We start from the raw sequence: 21,488 nt of genomic DNA, 5'->3' as shown, positions 1-21,488 counted from the left end.
CAGCGTCATTCTCCGGAAAGTGGTGGATACCTCTACTATCACTGTACTACTGTAATACATTGTACTATTACTGTACTATACCATAATATAACGGTACTATATCACTACACTATAACTGAATACTGTACTTTACTATAACTGTACTGTATGATTCAGCCCTGAGGTTCATTACTGGCGACAGCTACAACACTCATCACTGTGACCTGTATTCCAAAGTTGGATGGCCCTCACTATCTAACAGGTGTGATCGACACTGGATTTTGTTTATTTTTAAAGCTGGTCTCTTACCATCTTATATTAACTCACTAGTATCTTTCAATGCAGGTCTCTATCGCACACGCTCAAAAGACTGGCTCACACTGCAGGTTCCCTCTGTTAACACCGAACTTGGAAAGACCAGCTTCTCTTACTGTGCACCTACAATTGAAACACTCTGCAGAATCATTTGAAACTTACCTCACTTTTATCAATGGGACAATTTAAAGCCATAACTACATGTTATTTTACCTCTAACTGCTCCTGCTTTTAACTATGTTTCAATTTATATTCTGGTATTCTGTTATGTTTATATATATGTTTCAAATGTCTTGTCTTCTGTCCTTGTGTGTTTTGTGTTTTCATCTCGGCTATATTGTAAATGAGGTTACTCCTCAATATATCTCCGAGTTTAAATAAAGGTTATGAAATGAAATGAAATGAAATGAAATGATGACTGTTGGACAGATGTGTAAGTTGAGTCCAGAGGAAAGAAACAGCTGGACGGAGCCACAATGAGGGAACAGCAGCTGTTGTCTCTGTCCGTGGTGCTGAAGCTGAGACTGAAGCAGAGGGAGCAGAGGAGCTGTCCCTGGTCCTGAACCTCCGTCCTCCTCTCTGGACCATCTACAGCTGATTTAACCCCCAGTGATCAGAGGAGTCAAAACATCTCCAACCTGCTCTCATCATCTGGCCTCCATCGGCTTCACACACACACACTAACCTGCACAGTGAACGTTGGAGGACAAGCGGTGTGTTGTGTGTTTTTACTTCAAATACGTTGTTTATAACTGTGACAAATGGTTAAATCTTATTTATCTAAAGGAACCTGTAACTTTCTTCCTCTTATTCCTCTTCTTCTCATTAACAGCTCAACATGTCATGAGAAAAGTCAAACAATTCTTTCTTTTATTCAGTTCAATACTAGTGAAGTTTGACTAGTGAATTTAGACCTGAAACAGAGAGCGACAGATTTTAACATACGATGTTTCATATCCAATTAACTGTCCAGTTTTTATAACTCGTCTCCAATCAGCAGATCTCCACCATGAGCACTTTATCTAACGCACATGCATTTATTAATCAGTTATTTATACTCATTTATAATACACCATTATATCCAGAATAGTATTATTTTCATTCATGTCACGTGCCTGTGTGTTGTGTATCTTTGTCTTGTGTAAGTCTAGACTATGTTTGATCCTCAATGTGAGTGTTTTTATGTTTATGCCTTCTTCATCCTCCTTGGATTGTTTCTTTTGTTGTTCGAATACATTTATTTTGCTTCTGAGTCGTGCATTTGAGTCCTGCTTGTTCTGTAAAGGGCCATTACAGTTGTAATGTAGCGCAGTACGAGGACAATAGAGTTTGTATGTGAGCTAGATGTTCTATAGCTGCGTTGCGACCCAGAGGTCACTGCAGGGAACGAGACCTTGTGTGAATGTCCATCAGGTTTCTAACAACAGATCTCATCATGTTTCAGACAAATTCACTCAGTGAGGAGGTCAACTGTTTTCAGATCAGTCTTTTCAGGTATGAGTGTATGTGTGTGTGTGTGTGTGTGTGTGTATGTGTGTTAATCGGCTGACGGCCTCCACATAGTAAAGCACATGTGAATAGCCGACTGTCCTTCAGAGTCAAACAACAGAAGCACGTCTCTCTGCCTCGGACCTCAGTGACACCGAGAGCAGCTGCATCTTCTGTGTTGCTGTCAATAAACCATCAACAGCACCGAACACTAAACACTAAACACTAAATACTAAATACTAAACACTAAACTCTGAGCTCTGAGCTCTGCGTCTGTGGCTCGTTCCTCTGCTTCAATTAAAGCAGCATTAAATATTAAAGGCACATGAACGAGCCGCTGGGTTTCATGTTCCTTCATTAGAGCCGACACGAGCTGCAGCCCACATCACTCGTCCATCTACACCAGAGATGCATATAAATACTGTAAATAAATGTGTATAAATCCACCGCTGGAAATAGTCCCCAAGAAAAACCCACAGTTTTATCACATCAGATTAAAAACCACAGATGCAGCCGTTGATATTCACATATTTGCAGGATGTCTGAGGTTTAAAGAGACGAACCAAATGAAAAATGTAAAATAACAGAGAAGTGAACCGACGCTCTGACTTTACTTCCATGTTTGAACTAGACAAACGTGTGTAAATACAACATCAGTCTGAGTGAACTGAAACTCGTCCTTGAGGAAAATTATGTTTTTCTTTTCAAAGCTGTTTAAAACCGAGATATCAGATCATTTTCAGAGCAGCTGCAGTTTTACTGGATTTATGATTAGATTCATAGAAACGCTGAAGGTTTTCTTCTTTGGAGCAAGAGATAAAGCAAAGTACAGTACAGACATAAATATGTCTAAAAATGGGATATTATAAGTTGATATGGATATGTATGTAGCATATATATGTTTATAGATTTTAATGGATATGTTTATTGATACGGATATATATAGATATGTTTAAATATGTAGTAGATAGATATAAACCTTGATGAGTAGAATGGGGTGGGAATTTTTAAAAAGTGCATACTTCTACTTCTTCCGACTCCTTTTTCGAACTTGTGCATATTATGATTTCATGATGCTTATATATTGTTTTTTATATATACTGCATAATAATAATATATGTTTTTTTTTTTCATTTTAGACTCATTCAAAATAAGTTAATTCATCATCATCATCTTTAAGAAACTTTCTGAGGTGTGTGTGTGTTTTCTTCTGATTTTCAATGTGAGGACATTAAAAATAAACTGAGTTTATGTTTTATCTGTGACTGGCAGGAAGGTCGTGGTAGAAAAGCTCCGGTCGTCACGACAACAACGCGCCGTACGTGTCCTGATCCAGGAGGAAGCGACTCCACCGACGATGAATTATTGATCAGTGGTGGAAAGTAGAAAAGGCCCAAAAAGCCAGAGTGAGAACAAAACAAAACAAAACAAAACACAACCACTGCATGTGTTTTTATGAATATAAAATAGGATCTATTTGTATATTATTACCATTTTATTTGTATATTTTAGGTTGTATACAAATATTTTGCTGCATTTGGTATTTGGTTTGGTTTTCCTGAAACTTTAAAAAAAGTTTTTACTTTGTATTAAACTTTATGAAAGAACCAGTGTCTGTAACTTCACATGTATCTGTAGAAGAACTGATCATAAACTAATAACATTTAGTTCAATTCAGATAGAGACATAAGAAAGTCACAGATATCTCTGACTCTTCAACATGTATTGATTATAGACAGACATTGAATATTGATGATATTTGATAATGTAACAGACCCGGTCAGATATATACTGTATTTATATTTTATATACAAGCCTGAAATGTTAGAATGAGATCAACAATCTTCACACTGCAAAAACTCAAAATCTTATTTCTTGTCAAAATGTCTAATTTCTAGTCAAAACTAATCTCTTTTCACTTAAAATAAGACTCATCACCTAAAAATTAACTTGTTTTTAGTCCAATGAAAGCAAGTTTTTTGTGCTTGTAATAAGAAAGAAAAACTTGCTCCAGATTTTTCTACTTATTTCAAGTGAAAATCTGCTTGAAAGAGTAAAGCGTGTCTAAAAAGAAGCTAATTTTTAATGCGATGAGTCTTATTTTAAGTAGAATGAGATTTGTTTTGACTAGAAATGACATTTTAACTAGAAATAAGACAAATAGCCTATTCTTGGTAAGATTTTGAGTTTTTGCAGTGCAGCACTCCCTATTGCTTTGTCTCATTTGCCAATCATCATAATGGTTTTTATTTTATTTCTCTGTATCTGTCATCTTCCTGAGGACAAACAGGACAAATGTAGTGAGGTTATGTCCAATATTTCTACAGACATACAGTATATGAAAACCCTCAGGGGCAAATCCAGATATCGAACCGAATAAACTTAATTTGCAGTGAAACAGTTTGTGCTGCTGCTGCTGGTGACAGACGGGTCAGATCAGTCTGTCAGCTGATCTCAGACCTGTGTTGTTGTTAATCACACTCGGTCGCGGCCGCGGTACAAAGGTCAGACCGCTGCTTTGTTCTCCGCTCGATTCCTCAGTCATGTGTCTGAACAGGAAACTGAGGGAGAGAGGCGACGTGACGGAGGAGCGACCGGTTTGTTTCTGTCACTCTGGCAACGACAGACAGGAGGAAGGGAGGAGGAGAGGAGCTCTGGTACTGATGCTGATCCCTGTGTGTGTGTCTGTCTGTTTGTGTGTGTGTGTGTGTTTCACGTCGCCCCAAGGATTGCAGCTCCTCCCCTGAGAAACGTTTGTGGAAGAATATCAAACAAAAGCTGCATCTTATTAAAAGCATCGGTCGTGCTGTAAAACTGAGACAGAGGGGGGAGGGGGGGGGGGGGGGTTACTCTTGTTATGGAAACAAAATTACAGCCATCAGTCTGCAGAGGCTGGAGAGGAGATGTGTCGTCTTCCAGCTGCTGAAGGTTTTTTTTAGAAACGTGTGCAGCTCCACTGTGTGTGTGTGTGTGTGTGTTTTCCTCTGACTCTGATTCAGACCCTGTTGTTGATTTGCTCCATTTGCCCCCAGAATGACATTGTGGCGTCTCCTTCTCCACAGTCGATGCATTAGAGCAACAATTAAAAAGTTAAAGTGAAATCAAACGCTGAGCACTAAAAGCTCCTCGGCCATTAAGCTGCTGCACTTCTAAACCACACACACACACACACACACACACACACACACACACAGAGAGAGACGTGAGCTGCTCAGTGAACACAATGTCCCTCGTCAAACTCATCAAATACACAATCCAACAACTCCACAACGCTCTGGTGGACAAGTTGTGACCTGCACATTCACCACGCTATGAGATAATAACACAACGTTACCACACAGAGTTGTTTTAGAGGGAAATACAGAGACTGATGATGAAAAACTGTCCCTGAAGGCAACGCGCATCAGCGGTTTTGCATGAATTTCCCTCTAAAACAACTCTGTGTGGTAACGTTGTGTTATTATCTCATAGCGTGGTGAATGTGCAGGTCACAACTTGTCCACCAGAGCGTTGTGGAGATGTTGGATTGTGTATTTGATGAGTTTTATGTTCACTGAGCAGCTCACGTCTCTGCTCCACCGATCTCAAAACAACATGCACCGATAGTTAAAGGTGATGAACCTACTGCTACGACTATAGGGATTATGGTGAGAGGACGATCTGACTAAATGTTGAACTGTCCCTTTAAATAAAATTGCAATAACATTAATTAAAAAGGTTTTTTTTTTATTTTTACTTTAATAAAAGTATCAGAACCAAAATGTTATTATTATTATTACATTGACATGTGAGGTTGAGCATCAGATTTAATAATACTTTTTGTTTTATGTTTTAAATATTTGTGATTGTGTCTTTTTTCCTCTTCTTATTGTGTTTAATTTGATTTTATTTATAGTTTTTATTTGTTATTTTTATATTATATACTGTATATAATATGATGTTGAATTTGAATCTTGTAGAGCACACGGGGCAACAGGGGTTAGTATTTCAAATGTGCTATAATAAAAACTTTGTTGTACAAAATCTGTTTTCTCTTTCAAACTAACCAAAGATCAATATAGTTGTTTTTTTTCTTTTATTAACTACAATAGTATAATTCTACAAACAAATAAACCAGCACTTTACCTAAGTACATCTTTACCTCACACTTTATATCAGAAGTAGCCTGTTGGAATATCTATCTATGTCTATCTATGTATTGTTGTGTTGTATAGATGTTGTATATTACAATTTTCCTGAAAACTGTAGAAAAGGTGGTTTAGATTTGAGACTGATTGATTTCTCTTTCAAACTGACCAAAGATCAATATAGTTGTTTTTTGTACAGTATTTCAGTCTGTTGGACTTGAATTTAAACTGTGAAGGGTTATGGTACCATGTTGCCTGAGGGTCCACTAAAACGGTCTGAAAACATACAGTAACTTCCTGGCCCTTTTTCATCTGGAAAAAAAAATATTTACACTAATAGATTAGTAAAGTTTAATTTTTAATAGTTCCATGCACTTTATTTACTTATTAAATAATGGAAACTTGTTAAAAATGCACCTGTTGCCCGAAAGCAACAACGTACCATTATAGAAAATTGCAGTGTTGCCTTGAGGCGACAGTGGACCATTATGGAATCAATATTGCATTATGAGACTATGGTAGTGTGTGTTTAGGTGTAAATATAATGTTCAAAAACATATAATTCATCATAATTTTGTTTTTTATCCTTAATAAATGTGATTTTGGATGCATTAAAGTAAACATCAGGCTATTATGATGATGATGAGGAAGATGAGAATGAGAATGTGGATGAGGATGAGGCCAGTGAAGGTGAAAGTCTACAGAGATGAACCGTAATGGTACAATGTTGCCCCCAAAAATAAATAATTTAAAAAAATTTCTTTAGATTATGTTTATTTAGTCTATTTTGAGACATAAAAACACTCCAAACATTTTTTTCCCCACTGGCATCATAATGCAGCGTACCATAGAGGGTTAAAACCTTTTAGATAAAATCAGTGAAGTTGAAGTCACATATAAAGTAGAACTACCTCAGAGTTACACAGTAGTTGGGTACATGTACTTGTGTGTGTGTGTGTGTGTGTGTGTGTGTGTGTGTGATACTGACCGATGTCCCAGGAGCCGGGGCTCTCGATCTCCCTGCGGCCGATGAAGTACCAGACGCAGGCCATCCAGTGGGCCAGCAGCGCGAACATGGACATGAGCAGCGTCAGCACCACCGCGCTGTACTGGGAGTAGCGCTCCAACTTCTGCAGCAGCCGCAGCAGCCGCAGCAGCCGCACCGTCTTCAACAGGTGCACGCCGAAGTACTGCACACACACAGACACACACACACACAGACACACACCTGAGCTGGTCACACACAGCTGCAGCCTCACAGCACCACACCCACAGACCCTAACCCTCTTTAAAGGAGACATGTTAGGCTCTTTAAAGAGGAACTATGCAGGTTTTGTAGCTTAACTCAACATTTTTACCTTAATTAAACAGATTTGGAGGAATTGTGCTGGTTAAATCAATGACTAGTAACTAGTTCCAGGGAGAATGGAGCATCTCTTGGCTGAAAACCTTGTAAGATCAGAGCCTCTGACCTCGTCTCCATGGCGACACCGCCACACAAATATTTGTTCTGAGACTGAAGAACGTTACTTTTTCAGTCAATGTATATGTTCAAATTAGGGCCAATGGCGTCAATTTGTGGAAACATTTGTGGAAATATTGTTGAAAAAATTGTGGAAGAAATACTAAATAAAAAGTGGTAAGATTTCTAAAAAAAAAAAAAAAAAAAAAAAGAGTAAAATATTTTATACAAAAAAGTGGTAAAATTTTCAAAAAGTTTTTAAGAAATTCTAGGAGAAACTGGTAAAATTTCTCAAAAAAAAAGGTTAAAGAAAAATCTAGAAAAAGTGGTAAAATTTCTATTAAAAAAAGTAAAATATTTTCTAGAAAAAAGTGGTAAAATTTCTCAAGAAAAATCTAGAAATAGTGGTTACATTTCTAAAAAGAAAAAAAAAAGGAAAAAAATTAATAAATAAATTAAAAAAGTGGTAAAATTTAAAGAAAAAGTTGTTACATGGTAGATGATGAATAACCTTATCCACCGCTCCATGGATTTATTTCTCAGCGGCTTTGTTGTTGGAAACAAATGCACATGGCCAGCGGAAAAGCGACTGGACTTGCATAGTTCCTCTTTAATTATCACTTTAATTTTAATTTATCACTTCTTGAAGGCTCTTTAACACATATTTAGATGTTTGTTTTGCCTTTCAGGCCCCAAAATGTGAGAACTGACAAAAAAATCTGTAATTTTCCGACTCCTGAGGTTAAAATCCATGTGGTTTTATGTCAGTTGTCTGACAATGATGTCATTAATTTTCAAATTTGCATAATCCCACCCCTACCTGGTACCGGTAGAAGGGGGCGTGGCCTGGTGAGCAGCTAGTGGCTCATTTGCATTTAAAGGGACAGGCACTGAAACCAGCCGTTCTGAACAGAGAGAGCTGTGATGTTTGATCCTTGGGGGATTTTGTTACACACATGTCTTTAAGACACCTGGGAACTATTTTAATTTGTGAAAAAGGGGCAGAATATGTCTCCTTTAAAACAATCCTTCAAGGTGCATTTTAATTTATTGATTCTTCTTGTTTTTCTTCCATTGATTCAACGTCTGAGCATGAAACACAGAGTCATGATGAGACTGTAGCAGCAGCAGCAGCAGCAGCAGCAGCAGCATCGTCTGTTTGTCTGATGAGAAGCTGTTTGGATGAAATGTTGATCTAATCAATCACGTCCACATGCAAGTCGCACACACTCTTCTGTAAACACAAACACACACATGTGCAGAGATGACCTGACACACACAGACACACACACAGACAGGACGGAGACTCACCACGCTGACGTTGAAAGCGTAGAGCAGGTCGAAGGGCAGCGCGGCGATGAGGTCGACAAACAGCCAGGTGGTGACGTAGTGAACGCAGATGGAGCGGGCGTCGTACACAACCTGACCCGACGTGCTCACAAAGGTGGTTCGAAAGTTCAGCACAATGTCTGCAAGAGGACCACAACAACAACAACGGTAAACAACTGCAGCACAGACACATAAACCAATCACACACAGGGAACTTTAAAAACGACTTGAACAGTGTTGGGACGTATTTCTGTTCTTTACTTTGCTTTTTATGTTTCTGACAACTTTTTACTTCTTCTTCGATTCCGTTCCTAAAATAAAATGTGCACTTTTTTTTATTATTAATTTTTGTTATCTGTACTGAGTTATTTACATTTCATTAGTTGTTTTAGAGGTAAATTCATGCAAAACCGCTGATGCGTGTTGCCTTCAGGGACAGTTTTTCATCAACAGTCTCTGTATTTCCCTCTAAAACAACTCTGTGTGGTAACGTTGTGTTATTATCTCATAGCGTGGTGAATGTGCAGCTCACAACTTGTCCACCAGAGCGTTGTGGAGTTGTTGGATTGTGTATTTGATGAGTTTGATGAGGGAAACCAAGAAATCCCATAATGAGCCTCCGTAGCGTAGCTCTGAGCAGCTCACGGCTCTGCTCCGCCGTTCTAAAAATAGCTTGCACCGACAATTAAAGGTAACGAACCTACTGCTATGACTATAGGGATTATGGCAATGGGCCAATTTGACAAAATGTTGAACTTTCCCTTTAACTACAATAGTATAATTCTACAAACAAATAAACCAGCACTTTACCTAAGCACATCTCTACCTCACACTTTATATCAGAAGTAGCCTGTTGGTATATCTATCTATGTATCTATGTATTGTTGTGTTGTATAGATGTTGTACAATTTTCCTGTAAACTGTAGAAAAGGTGGTTTAGATTTGAGACTGATTGATTTCTCTTTCAAACTGACCAAAGATCAATATAGTTTTTTTTTATTTTTTAACACATTTCAGCTTCTGAATCGTTTGATTTTTTTTTGTATTTCAGTCTGTTGGACTTTAAATTTAAACTGTGAAGGGTTCGTTTAAAACCTTACAGTATAACCACCACCGTGTAACTGACATCTATCAGAAATGAAATGTGTAATGTTATGACATTTTGTCCCATGGAAAATATTCTTCAGCTCTAGATTTCAGATAAAACCCCTCGGTCGTGGACTTTCTGACCTGTCTCCTGCACTACAAAACAAAACTAATGCCTTTGAAAGAATCTGGAAACCATTCCTTGATGATTTTAATGTTAACATTTCTGCTATGATGACAAGAGCATTTGTATAAAAAACTGTATTATTTTTTTACGCTCCCATTGTATTTCACTAATGTACCTGTCACATCACTATGAGATAATAACACAACGTTACCAGACAGAGTTGTTTTAGAGGGAAATTTTTCATCAAGCAGTCTCTGTATTTCCCTCTAAAACAACTCTGTCTGGTTACGTTGTGTTATTATCTCATAGCGTGGTGAATGTGCAGCTCACAACTTGTCCACCAGAGCGTTGTGGAGTTGTTGGATTGTGTATTTGATGAGTTTGATGATGAGGGAAACCAAGAAATCCCATAATGAGCCTCCGTAGCGTAGCTCTGAGCAGCTCACGGCTCTGCTCCGCCGTTCTAAAAAACAGCTTGCACCGACAATTAAATGTAACGAACCTACTGCTATGACTATAGGGATTATGGCAATGGGACAATTTGTTAAAATGTTGATGGATGGCTCCTCAGCTGTTTGATAGATGAATGTATTGATCACCAGGCCGACCTGTTAGTTCTGATTGATGACGGATCGACTGACAGGAATCGTGTGTGTGTGTGTGTGTGTGTGTGTGTGTGTGTCTCACCTAGAATGAACAGGATCTCCACCAGGATGTCGCTGACGCTGGGCGGGCTGCGGGGGGCCGTGCTGCTGCTGTTGTTGTTATTGTTGCTGCTGCTGCTGCTGCTGCCTTCGTCCCGCCCCCCCACCACCGTGAAACACACGTTGTAGGGCACGGTGACGGCCACGTAGAAGGTCGCCAGCAGAATCAACCAATCCCAGCCGGCCTTGAACGTGCCGTAGTGCAGGAGGATGAAGCGAGACTTCTGGATGGCTGCGACCTTGTACTCTGGGATGGGAGGCTTCTCCCCGAACATGTTCTGCATCACACAATAACACACAATAACACACACTTATTTGAACCTCTTGATGCCTTCAGGTGAAATGACAAAGTGCACTGCAAAAACTCAAAATCTCTCCAAGAACATTTGTCCTTTTTCTTGTCAAAATGTCTAATTTCTAGTCAAAACTAATCTGTTTCCACTTAAAATAAGACTCATCACCTAAAATCGATCTTGTTTTTAGATCATTTTCACTTGTTTCAAACTAATTTTCACTTGAAATAAGTAGAAAAATCTGCCCGTGAAAGCAAGTTTTTTGTGCTCGTAATAAGAAAGAAAAACTTGCTCCACTATCAGATTTTTCTACTTATTTCAAGTGAAAATCTGCTTGAAAGAAGTAAAAAGTGTCTAGAAACAAGCTACTTTTTATGTGATGAGTCTTATTTTAAGTAGAATGGGATTTGTTTTGACTAGAAATAAGACAAATATTTTTGGTAAGATATTGAGTTTTTGCAGTGTGTGTAAAGTCTAAAGATCTTTCACAGGCCATTTGGAGTTTTTTTCCCCACTTGAAGCTGTAAATTCTGTCTCAGTGTGTTTTACTGCAGAGTTTTAATGAGCCGGTGGAAAATAAATAAATAAAATAAATACAGATGAGAGACGACGACCATGTCAAACGTTGTGGGGAAAATGATGTTTTTTATAACCGTGGAAAAGAAAAAGTCAGTGAAGTGTCTGTTCGCACATAAACTCACACCGAGCTGAACCCTGCTCAACACTAAATGATTGATTCTTCCTGCTATCTGGAGACTTTAAAAAACAACAACCTGGAGACTGTTAATTTCACTCATAAACTTAATGCAGCTTTGGACTGATGAGGTTCAATGGGCGGGAACAGAGCGGCCGCCAATCAATCACCTTGATTTTATCTCCTCATTTACTCTAAAGTCGTCAAGTTTCCTAACAGCGTCTTCTTCAGACTTTGACAGGGGGTGAAGAGGAGGTAGCTGCTCATTTACAAGCATTAAAGGGGATAGTTCACCCAAAATTTAAATTGCACTCATTATCTCCTCCCCCTCATGTGGACTAAGGGCTGGGAGAAGTTTCAGAGTCCTCCGTGGCTTCTCTGAGTTACAGGGGGTCTCGGCGTAGCAGTGCATGTCCATATAACGGTTGCAAATGGATACCAACTGTCTTCGTAACAAAAAGACACACCAAAAAACATCCAAATACCTCCATGCTGCTCGTATGTAATGCCCGTCTTGTATTGAAGCCCCGAAATGCGAAATTGTCCCGAAAAAATTAAATAAGTCTATATTTCAAGCTTGTTTTGTAGCGGAAGCTTCTCGAAGCTCCTCTTCCCGGTTCGTCAAATTTGGACGAACTGGGAAGAGGAGCTTCCACTACAAACAAGCTTGAAATATAGACTTATTTAATTTTTTTCGGGGCAATTTCGCATTTCGGGGCTTCAATACAAGACCCCCTGTAACTCAGAGAAGCCACGGAGGACTCTGAAACTTCTCCCAGCCCTTAGTCCACATGAGGGGGAAGTAGATAATGAGTGAAATTTCAATTTTGGGTGAACTATCCCTTTAAAGGTAGAGTCTGGAGTTTTGTTTGTAAACAAAACATTGAAACTCGGCCTGTCCTCTTGGGCTAAGCTGTGTAGCCTCCTGCCCCAGACAGTGCAGTTGTCATGACAACAAAGGAAAGGAAATACAGTCCGAGTGAAGAGTTGGAGCCGTGGGCCGATAGCCGACCGTCACCAACACCAGAGGCCTCCAGTGTTATGTTGTTATGCCGTTGTGGTGAGGACGGTGTTAGCAGCGGATGCTAACCGCTACCGCTAGCCGAAGTTAGCATCGAGCTAGCTCACCACAACGGCCCTCATACTTGTTACCAGTCGAGGCTTTACACTGCAAAAACTCACAATCTTTCCAAGAATATTTGTCTTATTTCTTGTCAAAATGTCTCATTTCTAGTCAAAACTAATCTTTTTCCACTTAAAATAAGACTCATCACCTAAAAATTAACTTGTTTTTAGATCATTTTCACTTGTTTCAAACAAATTTTCACTTGAAATAAGTAGAAAAATCTGCCAGTGAAAGCAGGTTTTTTGTGCTTGTAATAAGAAAGAAAAACTTGATCCACTGTCAGATTTTTTTTAATTTTTTATGTGATGAGTCTTATTTTAAGTAGAATGAGATTTGTTTTGACTAGAAATGACATTTTGACTAGAAATAAGACAAATATTCTTGGTAAGATATTTGAGTTTTTGCAGTGTAGTTGTCGGTGACGGGGGGGAATCGGTCCGCGGCTCCAGCGCTTCACTCAGACTGTATTTCTTTTTCTTTGCGGCCCTGACTGCTGCTGCTGAGAGAGAGAGAGAGAGACATGCTAGCACTCGTTAGCATCAGAGACAGCTAGTGCGGCTAGCAGCCCTGAGCCTCCTACTCTGCTGCACGTAGCTTCACCTGAGCTCCGTCATTGGCTGGAGAGAAAACACAGACTCTCTCGCTCTCCACCCAGAAACGTCCACAAAACAAAGCAAAAGACCAAAATACATGCGTTTATTTTTGGGAACAAAACTCCAGATTGAACCTTTACAACTAAAAGGTCAAACTACACAATATTCTTTATTTTTCAGCCATTTTTTAATGTTCAAAAATAAATAATTCTAAGTTTTTGGAATCAGAAAGCAGGTAAATTATCATTGTTTTATTATTGGGGACCCATACTCTACATCATTGCACTTTGAATAAAAGTGTGTTGGCCCTCTCTTGCCACCCACAGAGAGCAGCACTGTTTTGTATTGATCTATTTCTATTAAGCCCTACTCGGAAAGCTTCCTTCGTATTTACCTTCGCTTTTAAATCTCCATACACTCTCTCGGTCTCAGATCAGACTTCACATCCCTTATATGAATACTGAATTAGGAAAGACAGCTTTCACCTTTTATGCCCTGTAGTTATACTGTTGGAATAAATTACAGCACTCATTGAAACTTGAGAAACTTTTCAATTGAGGCTTTTACAGCTCTACTTTACGTTGCAGTACCAAGTGTTCAGTCTGGTTCTAGTCTTGTCTGCTTTTATATTTTAATTTTCATACCTTGTACCTCACATTTCTGTCATTATTGTATGCATTGCTGTATTGTATAATCTCAGCAGGGCGTCCTTCAGAAAGAGAGCCCGCTCTCAATGGGCCTCCATGTCAAAATATAGGTTAAAGGAATAGTTCACCAAAAAATTCAAATTCTATACAGGACGGTTTAGGCTGTAAAAAAAAGTCCTAAATGACGTCATTTCCAGTAAATTCTGGACTATCTCTCTTCAGGACACTTAGATTGCAGTGGACGAGCAGTGTGGAGGAATATTAAATGGTTTTTGTGTAGTTTTATGGAGGTTTTTGTGTCGGACGCTATTGACTCTCATAGGTATAAAGTTTTGGTTGGACTACAAACCGGCCTCCTGGGTCTCCAGATGCACTTTGAGGAATAAAAAACTACTCTGGAGTATTCATCAGCATGAGGGTGAGTCATTAATGACTGAACCTTATTTTTTGGTGGACTATTCTTTTAAATTGAAAATGGAACATCATAATTATCTCTAAATCTACACAGTCCTTCTGTAAATGTGGATCAGGCTTCTTGTGTTTTTAATCACAGACATCAGCAAAATGTCCAGTCGAGCTCTTTTTTATCCCAAAGTCAAACCGGACTGAGTGGACGACCTTGGCGCCATCTGTCAGGACGAGCTGTCCACTGTCCCGTAGCGAGCGCACACCACAAACACCACAACAGCACAACACTGGACACTGCAGCAGAGTCTTTGTGCTGCGTTGGAGTGGAGGTGTTGCATTGTATCATAATAAAAAACTAAAATCCAGGATCAGACGGAGACGGACTGTGCAGATGAAACCTGAGAAACCATTAAAGGGATAGTTCACCCAAAATTGAAATTTCACTCATTATCTATTCACCCCCATGTGGACTAAGGGCTGGGAGAAGTTTCAGAGTCCTCCGTGGCTTTTCTTCTCTTTCTTACAGGGGGTCTCGGCGTAGCAGTGCATGTCAATATAACGGTTGCAAATGGATACCAATTGTCTTCGTAACAAAAAGATTGAATTGAAGCCCTGAAATGCGAAATTGTCCCGAAAAAAATTAAATAAGTCTATATTTCAAGCTTGTTTGTAGCAGAAGCTCCTCTTCCTGGTTCGTCAAATTTGGACGAACCGGGAAGAGGAGCTTCGAACAAGCTTGAAATATAGACTTATTTAATTTTTTTCGGGGCAATTTCGCATTTCAGGGCTTCAATACAAGACGGACATTACATACGAGCAGCATGGAGGTATTTGGATGTTTTTTGGTGTGTCTTTTTGTTACGAAGACAGTTGGTATCCATTTGCAACCGTTATATGGACATGCACTGCTACGCCGAGACCCCCTGTAACTCAGAGAAGCCACGGAGGACTCTGAAACTTCTCCCAGCCCTTAGTCCACATGAGGGGGAGGAGATAATGAGTGCAATTTCAATTTTGGGTGAACTATCCCTTTAAACAAACCTCTGGAACGAGCTGAGAATCCTTCTGGATCAAAGCGTCTCCGTCTGCAGGAGCTTGGAAACGTCTGTTTGTTGTTTCTTTTAAGGTTTGATTTGTACTATATTTATCCTTCAGAAAAACATGTCCTTTCCTCTGTGACTCGAATCTCATCATCAGTGCAAAAAGTCTCAGACGTAAAAAATAAACAAGTAAATAAATAAATAAAAAATAATGACTGCATGAGATGCACTCGCTGGGCCTGGTTCTGGCAGAGCAGCAGCACATCCGCTGGCAACCAAAACAACTGATTACTGCAGGAATATGAGATGAAACGTAACTAAGCCATTCGTGTGTTTGTCTGGCTCCAAAATCTAAATCTTTCAGAGAATATTTGTCTTATTTCTTGTCAAAATGTCTCATTTCTAGTCAAAACTAATCTCTTTCCACTTTAAATAAGACTCATCACCTAAAAATCAACTTGTTTTTAGATAATTTTCACTTGTTTCAATCTAATTTTCACTTGAAATAAGTAGAAAAATCTGCCAGTGAAAGCAAGTTTTTTGTGCTTGTAATAAGAAGGAAAAACTTGCTCCACTATCAGATTTTTCTACTTATTTCAAGTGAAAATAGACTTTAAATGAGTCAAAAGTATCTAAAAACAAGCTACTTTTTATGTATAACTGTGTATGTAAATGTATAGATATACATATTTTTGGTATAATGAGATTTGTTTTGACTAGAAATGACATTTTGACTAGAAATAAGACAAATATTCTTGGTAAGATTTTGAGTTTTTGCAGTGCAGACTTCTCACTGAGGTGGATTCATTCAACTCACATTGTTGATCTTCAGTTTGCTCTTGTCTTGTTTCTGCAGGTGTCCCGACAGGTGGTAGAGGACGGCCCGGCTGCGGCGCCGGTTGGTGTTGAAGCCCGGAGGACGAGTCACCTGATGCACCTCCAGACCCGTCTCCTCGTCTGTGGAGTGAGATGGAGAGATCGACCAATCAGCACCCAGAGGTCAAAGGTCAGGTTTTAGTCAAGTTCTTTCACAGCCGTAACACAGACGTCGCTTTAAAGCTTCAGATAGATAACACTTAAAACCATCTCAGTGTAGTTTTCCATCTTATCTCTCTCTCAGCTTCATTCTGAAGCTCTAGTAACAACAGGTCGGTGTCAGCCAATCAGAAGAGAGGAGGAGACTCTGAGCCTCTCTTCTGATTGGCTGACTGGTTTCTAAAGTGATCCAATTGAAAATAAAACAGATTTCAGAATAAAACACTCAGAGAAACCAAATCCTGCAAAGTTGTTGTTGGATGGTGGGTCCAGGTGGTGTTGAGGGGGTGGGGCTTAGTTGTGACATCACAAAGTGACAGGAAGTCATGACGGCTGGTTTTAAGGCTCAGTTTCTGAATACAGGCTGTGTGCATTTCTCTGTGGACTGAGGCTTTGATACTTTCACAGTGTTAATATAGAACCTAGAGCTGCTTTATAATCACACTACACATGGACATCTACCTTTATACTGTATGGAGCTTTAACACAAACATCTACCTTTATACTGTATGGAGCTTTAAAGCCTTTGGAAACCTGACTATATATGGTAAAAATGCTTATATTATATCAAAGTCAAGTGCCTCATTAAGCATCCACAAAAGTCTGAGTGACAATAACTATTCATAACTATTAGAAAACCTTGTTTAAAAACAGCTCATTTTGCTATTGAGGCACTATTGATGCCACTGGTCAGGACAGTGTGGGCGTGGCAGATAACGCTATGATTGACAGCTCCATTGTCATAGCAACACGTCAATGGCGACCGTTAAAAAAAAAAAAAAAAAGTCCTCACCGGAGGACGTGCATCGATTGATTGATGCTATTTAGCAGCTAACTAGACTACCAGCTTCGTTTTGGAGCGTCATAACCGTCTTTGGTCGTAGTCTCACAGAAAAAAAAAGCTTTTAACCGTCACTCATGTCTGTGTGAGCGCCAGGAGGGGCTGACAGACACACACACAGAGACAAGGCAGGTCGCGCTGGAAAGCTAATAAATGCTAAAAGCTAATCGCCAATTTACACACACCCTCCCTCCCTCCCTCCCCTCACCCCCCCAAAAAACCGGCTGTATCGGCTGTATGTAGAGAGGAGTTGTGAGGAGTTGTGGGCACACACACAGACAGACAGACAGACAGACAGACAGACAGACAGACAGACAGACAAGGTAGGTCGCGCTGGAAAGCTAATAAAGGCTAAATGCTGATCGCGGATTTACACCCCCCCACACACACACACACACATAAAAGAAACGGCTGTATCGGCTGCATGTAGAGGAGATGTGAGGAGTTGTGGGCACTGACAGACAGACAGGGCAGGTCGCGCTGGAAAGCTAATGAATGCTAAAAGCTAATCGCCACACACACACAACTCGGGTTGACATGGCTCTGGTTGTGAGGACTTGAGAGGAGTGGAGGAGCGACCGTTAGCAGAACGGTTTTGTTCGCCGCCACTGGGGGGCTGGGTGAGAGAACTGACGTGGCGATTTATGAATGGTTAGGATTTATTGCGTGATAAATCCCAGAGATAACTCCGCCCAATTCAAACCTACTGTACAAAACCTTAAAAGACAAATATTTTCAATTTGGATGGAAACTTTTTTCTAATTATTTTTACATGTTTAATAATATGTACATAAGACCCTAAAATACATGGTTAGGAGGCTTTGGTGGATTTGGGTTTCCAGAGGCTTTAATACAAACATCTACCTTTATACTGTATGGAGCTTTAACACAAACATCTACCTTTATACCGTATGGAGCTTTAACACAAACATCTACCTTTATACCGTATGGAGCTTTAACACAAACATCTACCTTTATACCGTATGGAGCTTTAACACAAACATCTACCTTTATACTGTATGGAGCTTTAACACAAACATCTACCTTTATACCGTATGGAGCTTTAACACAAACATCTACCTTTATACCGTATGGAGCTTTAACACAAACATCTACCTTTATACTGTATGGAGCTTTAATACAAACATCTACCTTTATACTGTATGGAGCTTTAACACAAACATCTACCTTTATACCGTATGGAGCAGCATCTCTGTCTCTGTCTCATGTTGTACACTAGCTGATCTTTCTGAGCTCCATCACGGCTGCTCAGCTCCAGTCTCTGCAGCTGTTGTGTAAATATTTGATGTGATATTGATCTGCTGTCGGCCTTTGTGGCTCTTTATTGACTAAACACGTTCTTGAGGTAGAATCTGATGATCTGCTTCACTAAAACTCCTTCACCTTCACCGTCTCACTCGTCTCAGTCTCTTTTATCATTACTATTATTCAATAGCGCAGGATAAAAAGCAGGTAAACTGATCTCGGAGCAGCCTACAGTAAATCCTCTCTCGTTCTCTCCATTTCCACTTTTCATTTCCTGTTTCCTGTTTTCGCTGCCAGCCTGTGTGTGTCCATAACATGATGTCATGTTTGGCAAAATGTCAGCAGATCAGAGTGATTTTCAGCCGGCAGATTTCATTTGTTCGCCGTTGTTTAAAGGGATAGTTCAACATTTTGTCAAATTGGCCCATTGCCATAATCCCTATAGTCATAGCAGTAGGTTCGTTACCTTTAATTGTCGGTGCAAGCTATTTTTAGAACGGCGGAGCAGAGCGGTGAGCTGCTCAGAGCTACGCTACGGAGGCTCATTATGGGATTTCTTGGTTTCCCTCATCAAACTCATCAAATACACAATCCAACAACTCCACAACGCTCTGGTGGACAAGTTGTGAGCTGCACATTCACCACGCTATGAGATAATAACACAACGTTACCACACAGAGTTGTTTTAGAGGGAAATTCATGCAAAACCGCTGATGCGTGTTGCCTTCAGGGACAGTTTTTCATCAAGCAGTCTCTGTATTTCCCTCTACAACAACTCTGTCTGGTAACGTTGTGTTATTATCTCATAGCGTGGTGAATGTGCATGTCACAACTTGTCCACCAGAGTGTTGTGGAGTTGTTGGATTGTGTATTTGATGAGTTTGAAACTAAGAAATCCCATGAGCCTCCGTAGCGTAGCTCTGAGCAGCTCACAGCTCTGCTCCACCGTTCTAAAAACAGCTTGCACCGACAATTAAAGGTAACGAACCTACTGCTATGACTATAGGGATTATGGCAATGGACCAATTTGCCAAAATGTTGAATTATCCCTACTGTTCAGATGCAGATGCTAATTTCTCACTGTTTATTCTCAGATTCATCATAGACGTGTGTGTGTGTGTGTGTTTGGACACACAGGTGTAGGTGCAGGTGAACCCGGTCTAATCTCGTCTTCTGGGAAGTTTCAAACAGAGGAAACCAGACGGAGGTGGAGGAGATGAAAGTTTGTCTGCGGAGCCGAAGCCGCACCGGGCCGGGGTATTAGCAGATGAAAGCAGAGGATGGAGGTGGATTCAAGGTCGGTGGAGGCTGATGGGATAATTTTACAGTCGGCAGGCAGACAGACAGACAGACAGACAGACAGACAGAGGATGAGTCACGCTGCTCGGTCCCCGAACACCGGCTCAACAGAAAAGAAAAAAGAAAAAAAAAAATCAATGTGTCTGTGAGTGCATCAGTAACAAGCCTCAGGTTCACACTGGGACGGAGCCTCAGCGACCTGCTCACTGGGAAAACCACAGATTAAAGGGACAGTTCGCTTTGTTTTTTTTCTTTAAAGAAAACAAGAGTGTGATGGTGGTTTTGTGTTCAGAGTTCCTATTGTTGAAAAATGTCCAAAGTCTTTGTTTTGTTTTGTTTTGTTTTGTTTCCCTCTGAAGCTCAACAGGGGAAAAAAACAATCTGGAGGGAAAAACATTTTCTTAATTGGACTGAAGAAGCATAAACTGTTTTTCACAGTTTTTTGAAATAATTATAAAAAAAAACTTGTGAAGAAAAGTTCAGTTTTTTTAAATGTCTGTTTGCAGTAGCTACTATCAGCAAATTATAGAATTTGTCCCGAACTTTTTGGGGAATGACAAAATCGTGAGAGGTTTTTTTTATTTATTTTATTATTATTATTTATTTATTTATTACATTTATTTATTTTCTGTAATAATCCAAAAACTCAGTGTGAAAATCCCATCAACACATGAATGAATCAGATTCATGACCCAAAGTGAAAGACAATCTGCAGGTTTTGGTGATAAAACAGTTGATGAAAATAAAACGTGACCAAAAGCTACAGAAACAAGAAGTGGCAGGCGACAAAAATTAGTTGCACTGTATTTTTAATTTTCTTTGCTGTATTTCTCATTGTTTATCTTGAGTTTCATGTAATTCTTCGATGATGGGAGTGGAACTTTGTACAAGCCTTCCAGGCTTCGTTCCCTCCTTGCACTGTTTTAACTTGTGCTAAATAAATAAATCAAATTACTGTAAATCAAATCAAATCAAAAATGAGGATTTTTGAACATGGATTTTGTCACATATCAATTTCGCTGTTAAGAAACCTGATGAAAAGATGATCGGCTAAAATGTGAAACACAATCAGACCAACAGGTTGACTGACACCTGTGTGGTTTACTCGTGCATGAAGGACAGATTTGATGTGTGATCAACAGAACTGTTTCTGCTTCTATGATGTTTAAAAACCACAGGAAGTGAATGCAACAACAACAGAATAACTCCAGACAGGGAGGAAGCTCCTCGGTGTCAGACACAGCTCTGATCCTGCTGACAAACTTACAAACATGCAAAACCCCACTCAGACCTCACAGCTGCTGCTTGTTTTAAAATCAGAAATAAATCTGCCTGACTCCAGACTTTAGACTCTAGACTCTAGACTTCAGACTTCAGAGGTGACTGTGCAGAGGGAACGTGTTTGTCCCTCGTGGAGCGTCGTGTTTCTTCCGGCCTCAGACTCAGACTCAGACTCGGCGCTGCTGTTTGAACCAGAGACTGTGAAGTCCATCCAGCTGCAGCCTGGGACCGGTCCCTGCTGCCTAACCGCTCTGGTGCCAGATATTTATATATATATTTATATATATAATACCACTGGTGTTCAGATACTGTACTGTGGGATTCAGCCTCCGCTCCTGCTCTTTCACG

The 21,488-nt window shown here is 39.8% G+C and overlaps 1 protein-coding gene across 1 annotated transcript in view; it reads right to left on the bottom strand.

The window, feature by feature from the left end:
- The window catches only part of kcnh3 (potassium voltage-gated channel, subfamily H (eag-related), member 3), a 216,546-nt gene that overhangs the window by 41,151 nt on the left and 153,907 nt on the right, over nt 1-21,488 (bottom strand). Inside the window, exons 4-7 of the mRNA XM_085765059.1 lie at nt 16,236-16,375; nt 10,601-10,895; nt 8,683-8,840; nt 6,898-7,099 (exon numbers count right to left, since the gene is read on the bottom strand). Coding sequence (XP_085621185.1) covers nt 6,898-7,099; nt 8,683-8,840; nt 10,601-10,895; nt 16,236-16,375 — 795 coding nt within the window. The remainder of the gene's footprint in view (nt 1-6,897; nt 7,100-8,682; nt 8,841-10,600; nt 10,896-16,235; nt 16,376-21,488) is intronic.

The sequence above is a fragment of the Trachurus japonicus genome, chromosome 21, assembly GCF_045865225.1.
Source record: "Trachurus japonicus isolate A0001 chromosome 21, Traja_1.0".
NCBI lineage: Eukaryota > Metazoa > Chordata > Actinopteri > Carangiformes > Carangidae > Trachurus > Trachurus japonicus.
The sequence above is the reverse complement of the archived record's forward strand: the minus strand, read 5'-3'. Positions and strand labels throughout refer to the sequence as shown.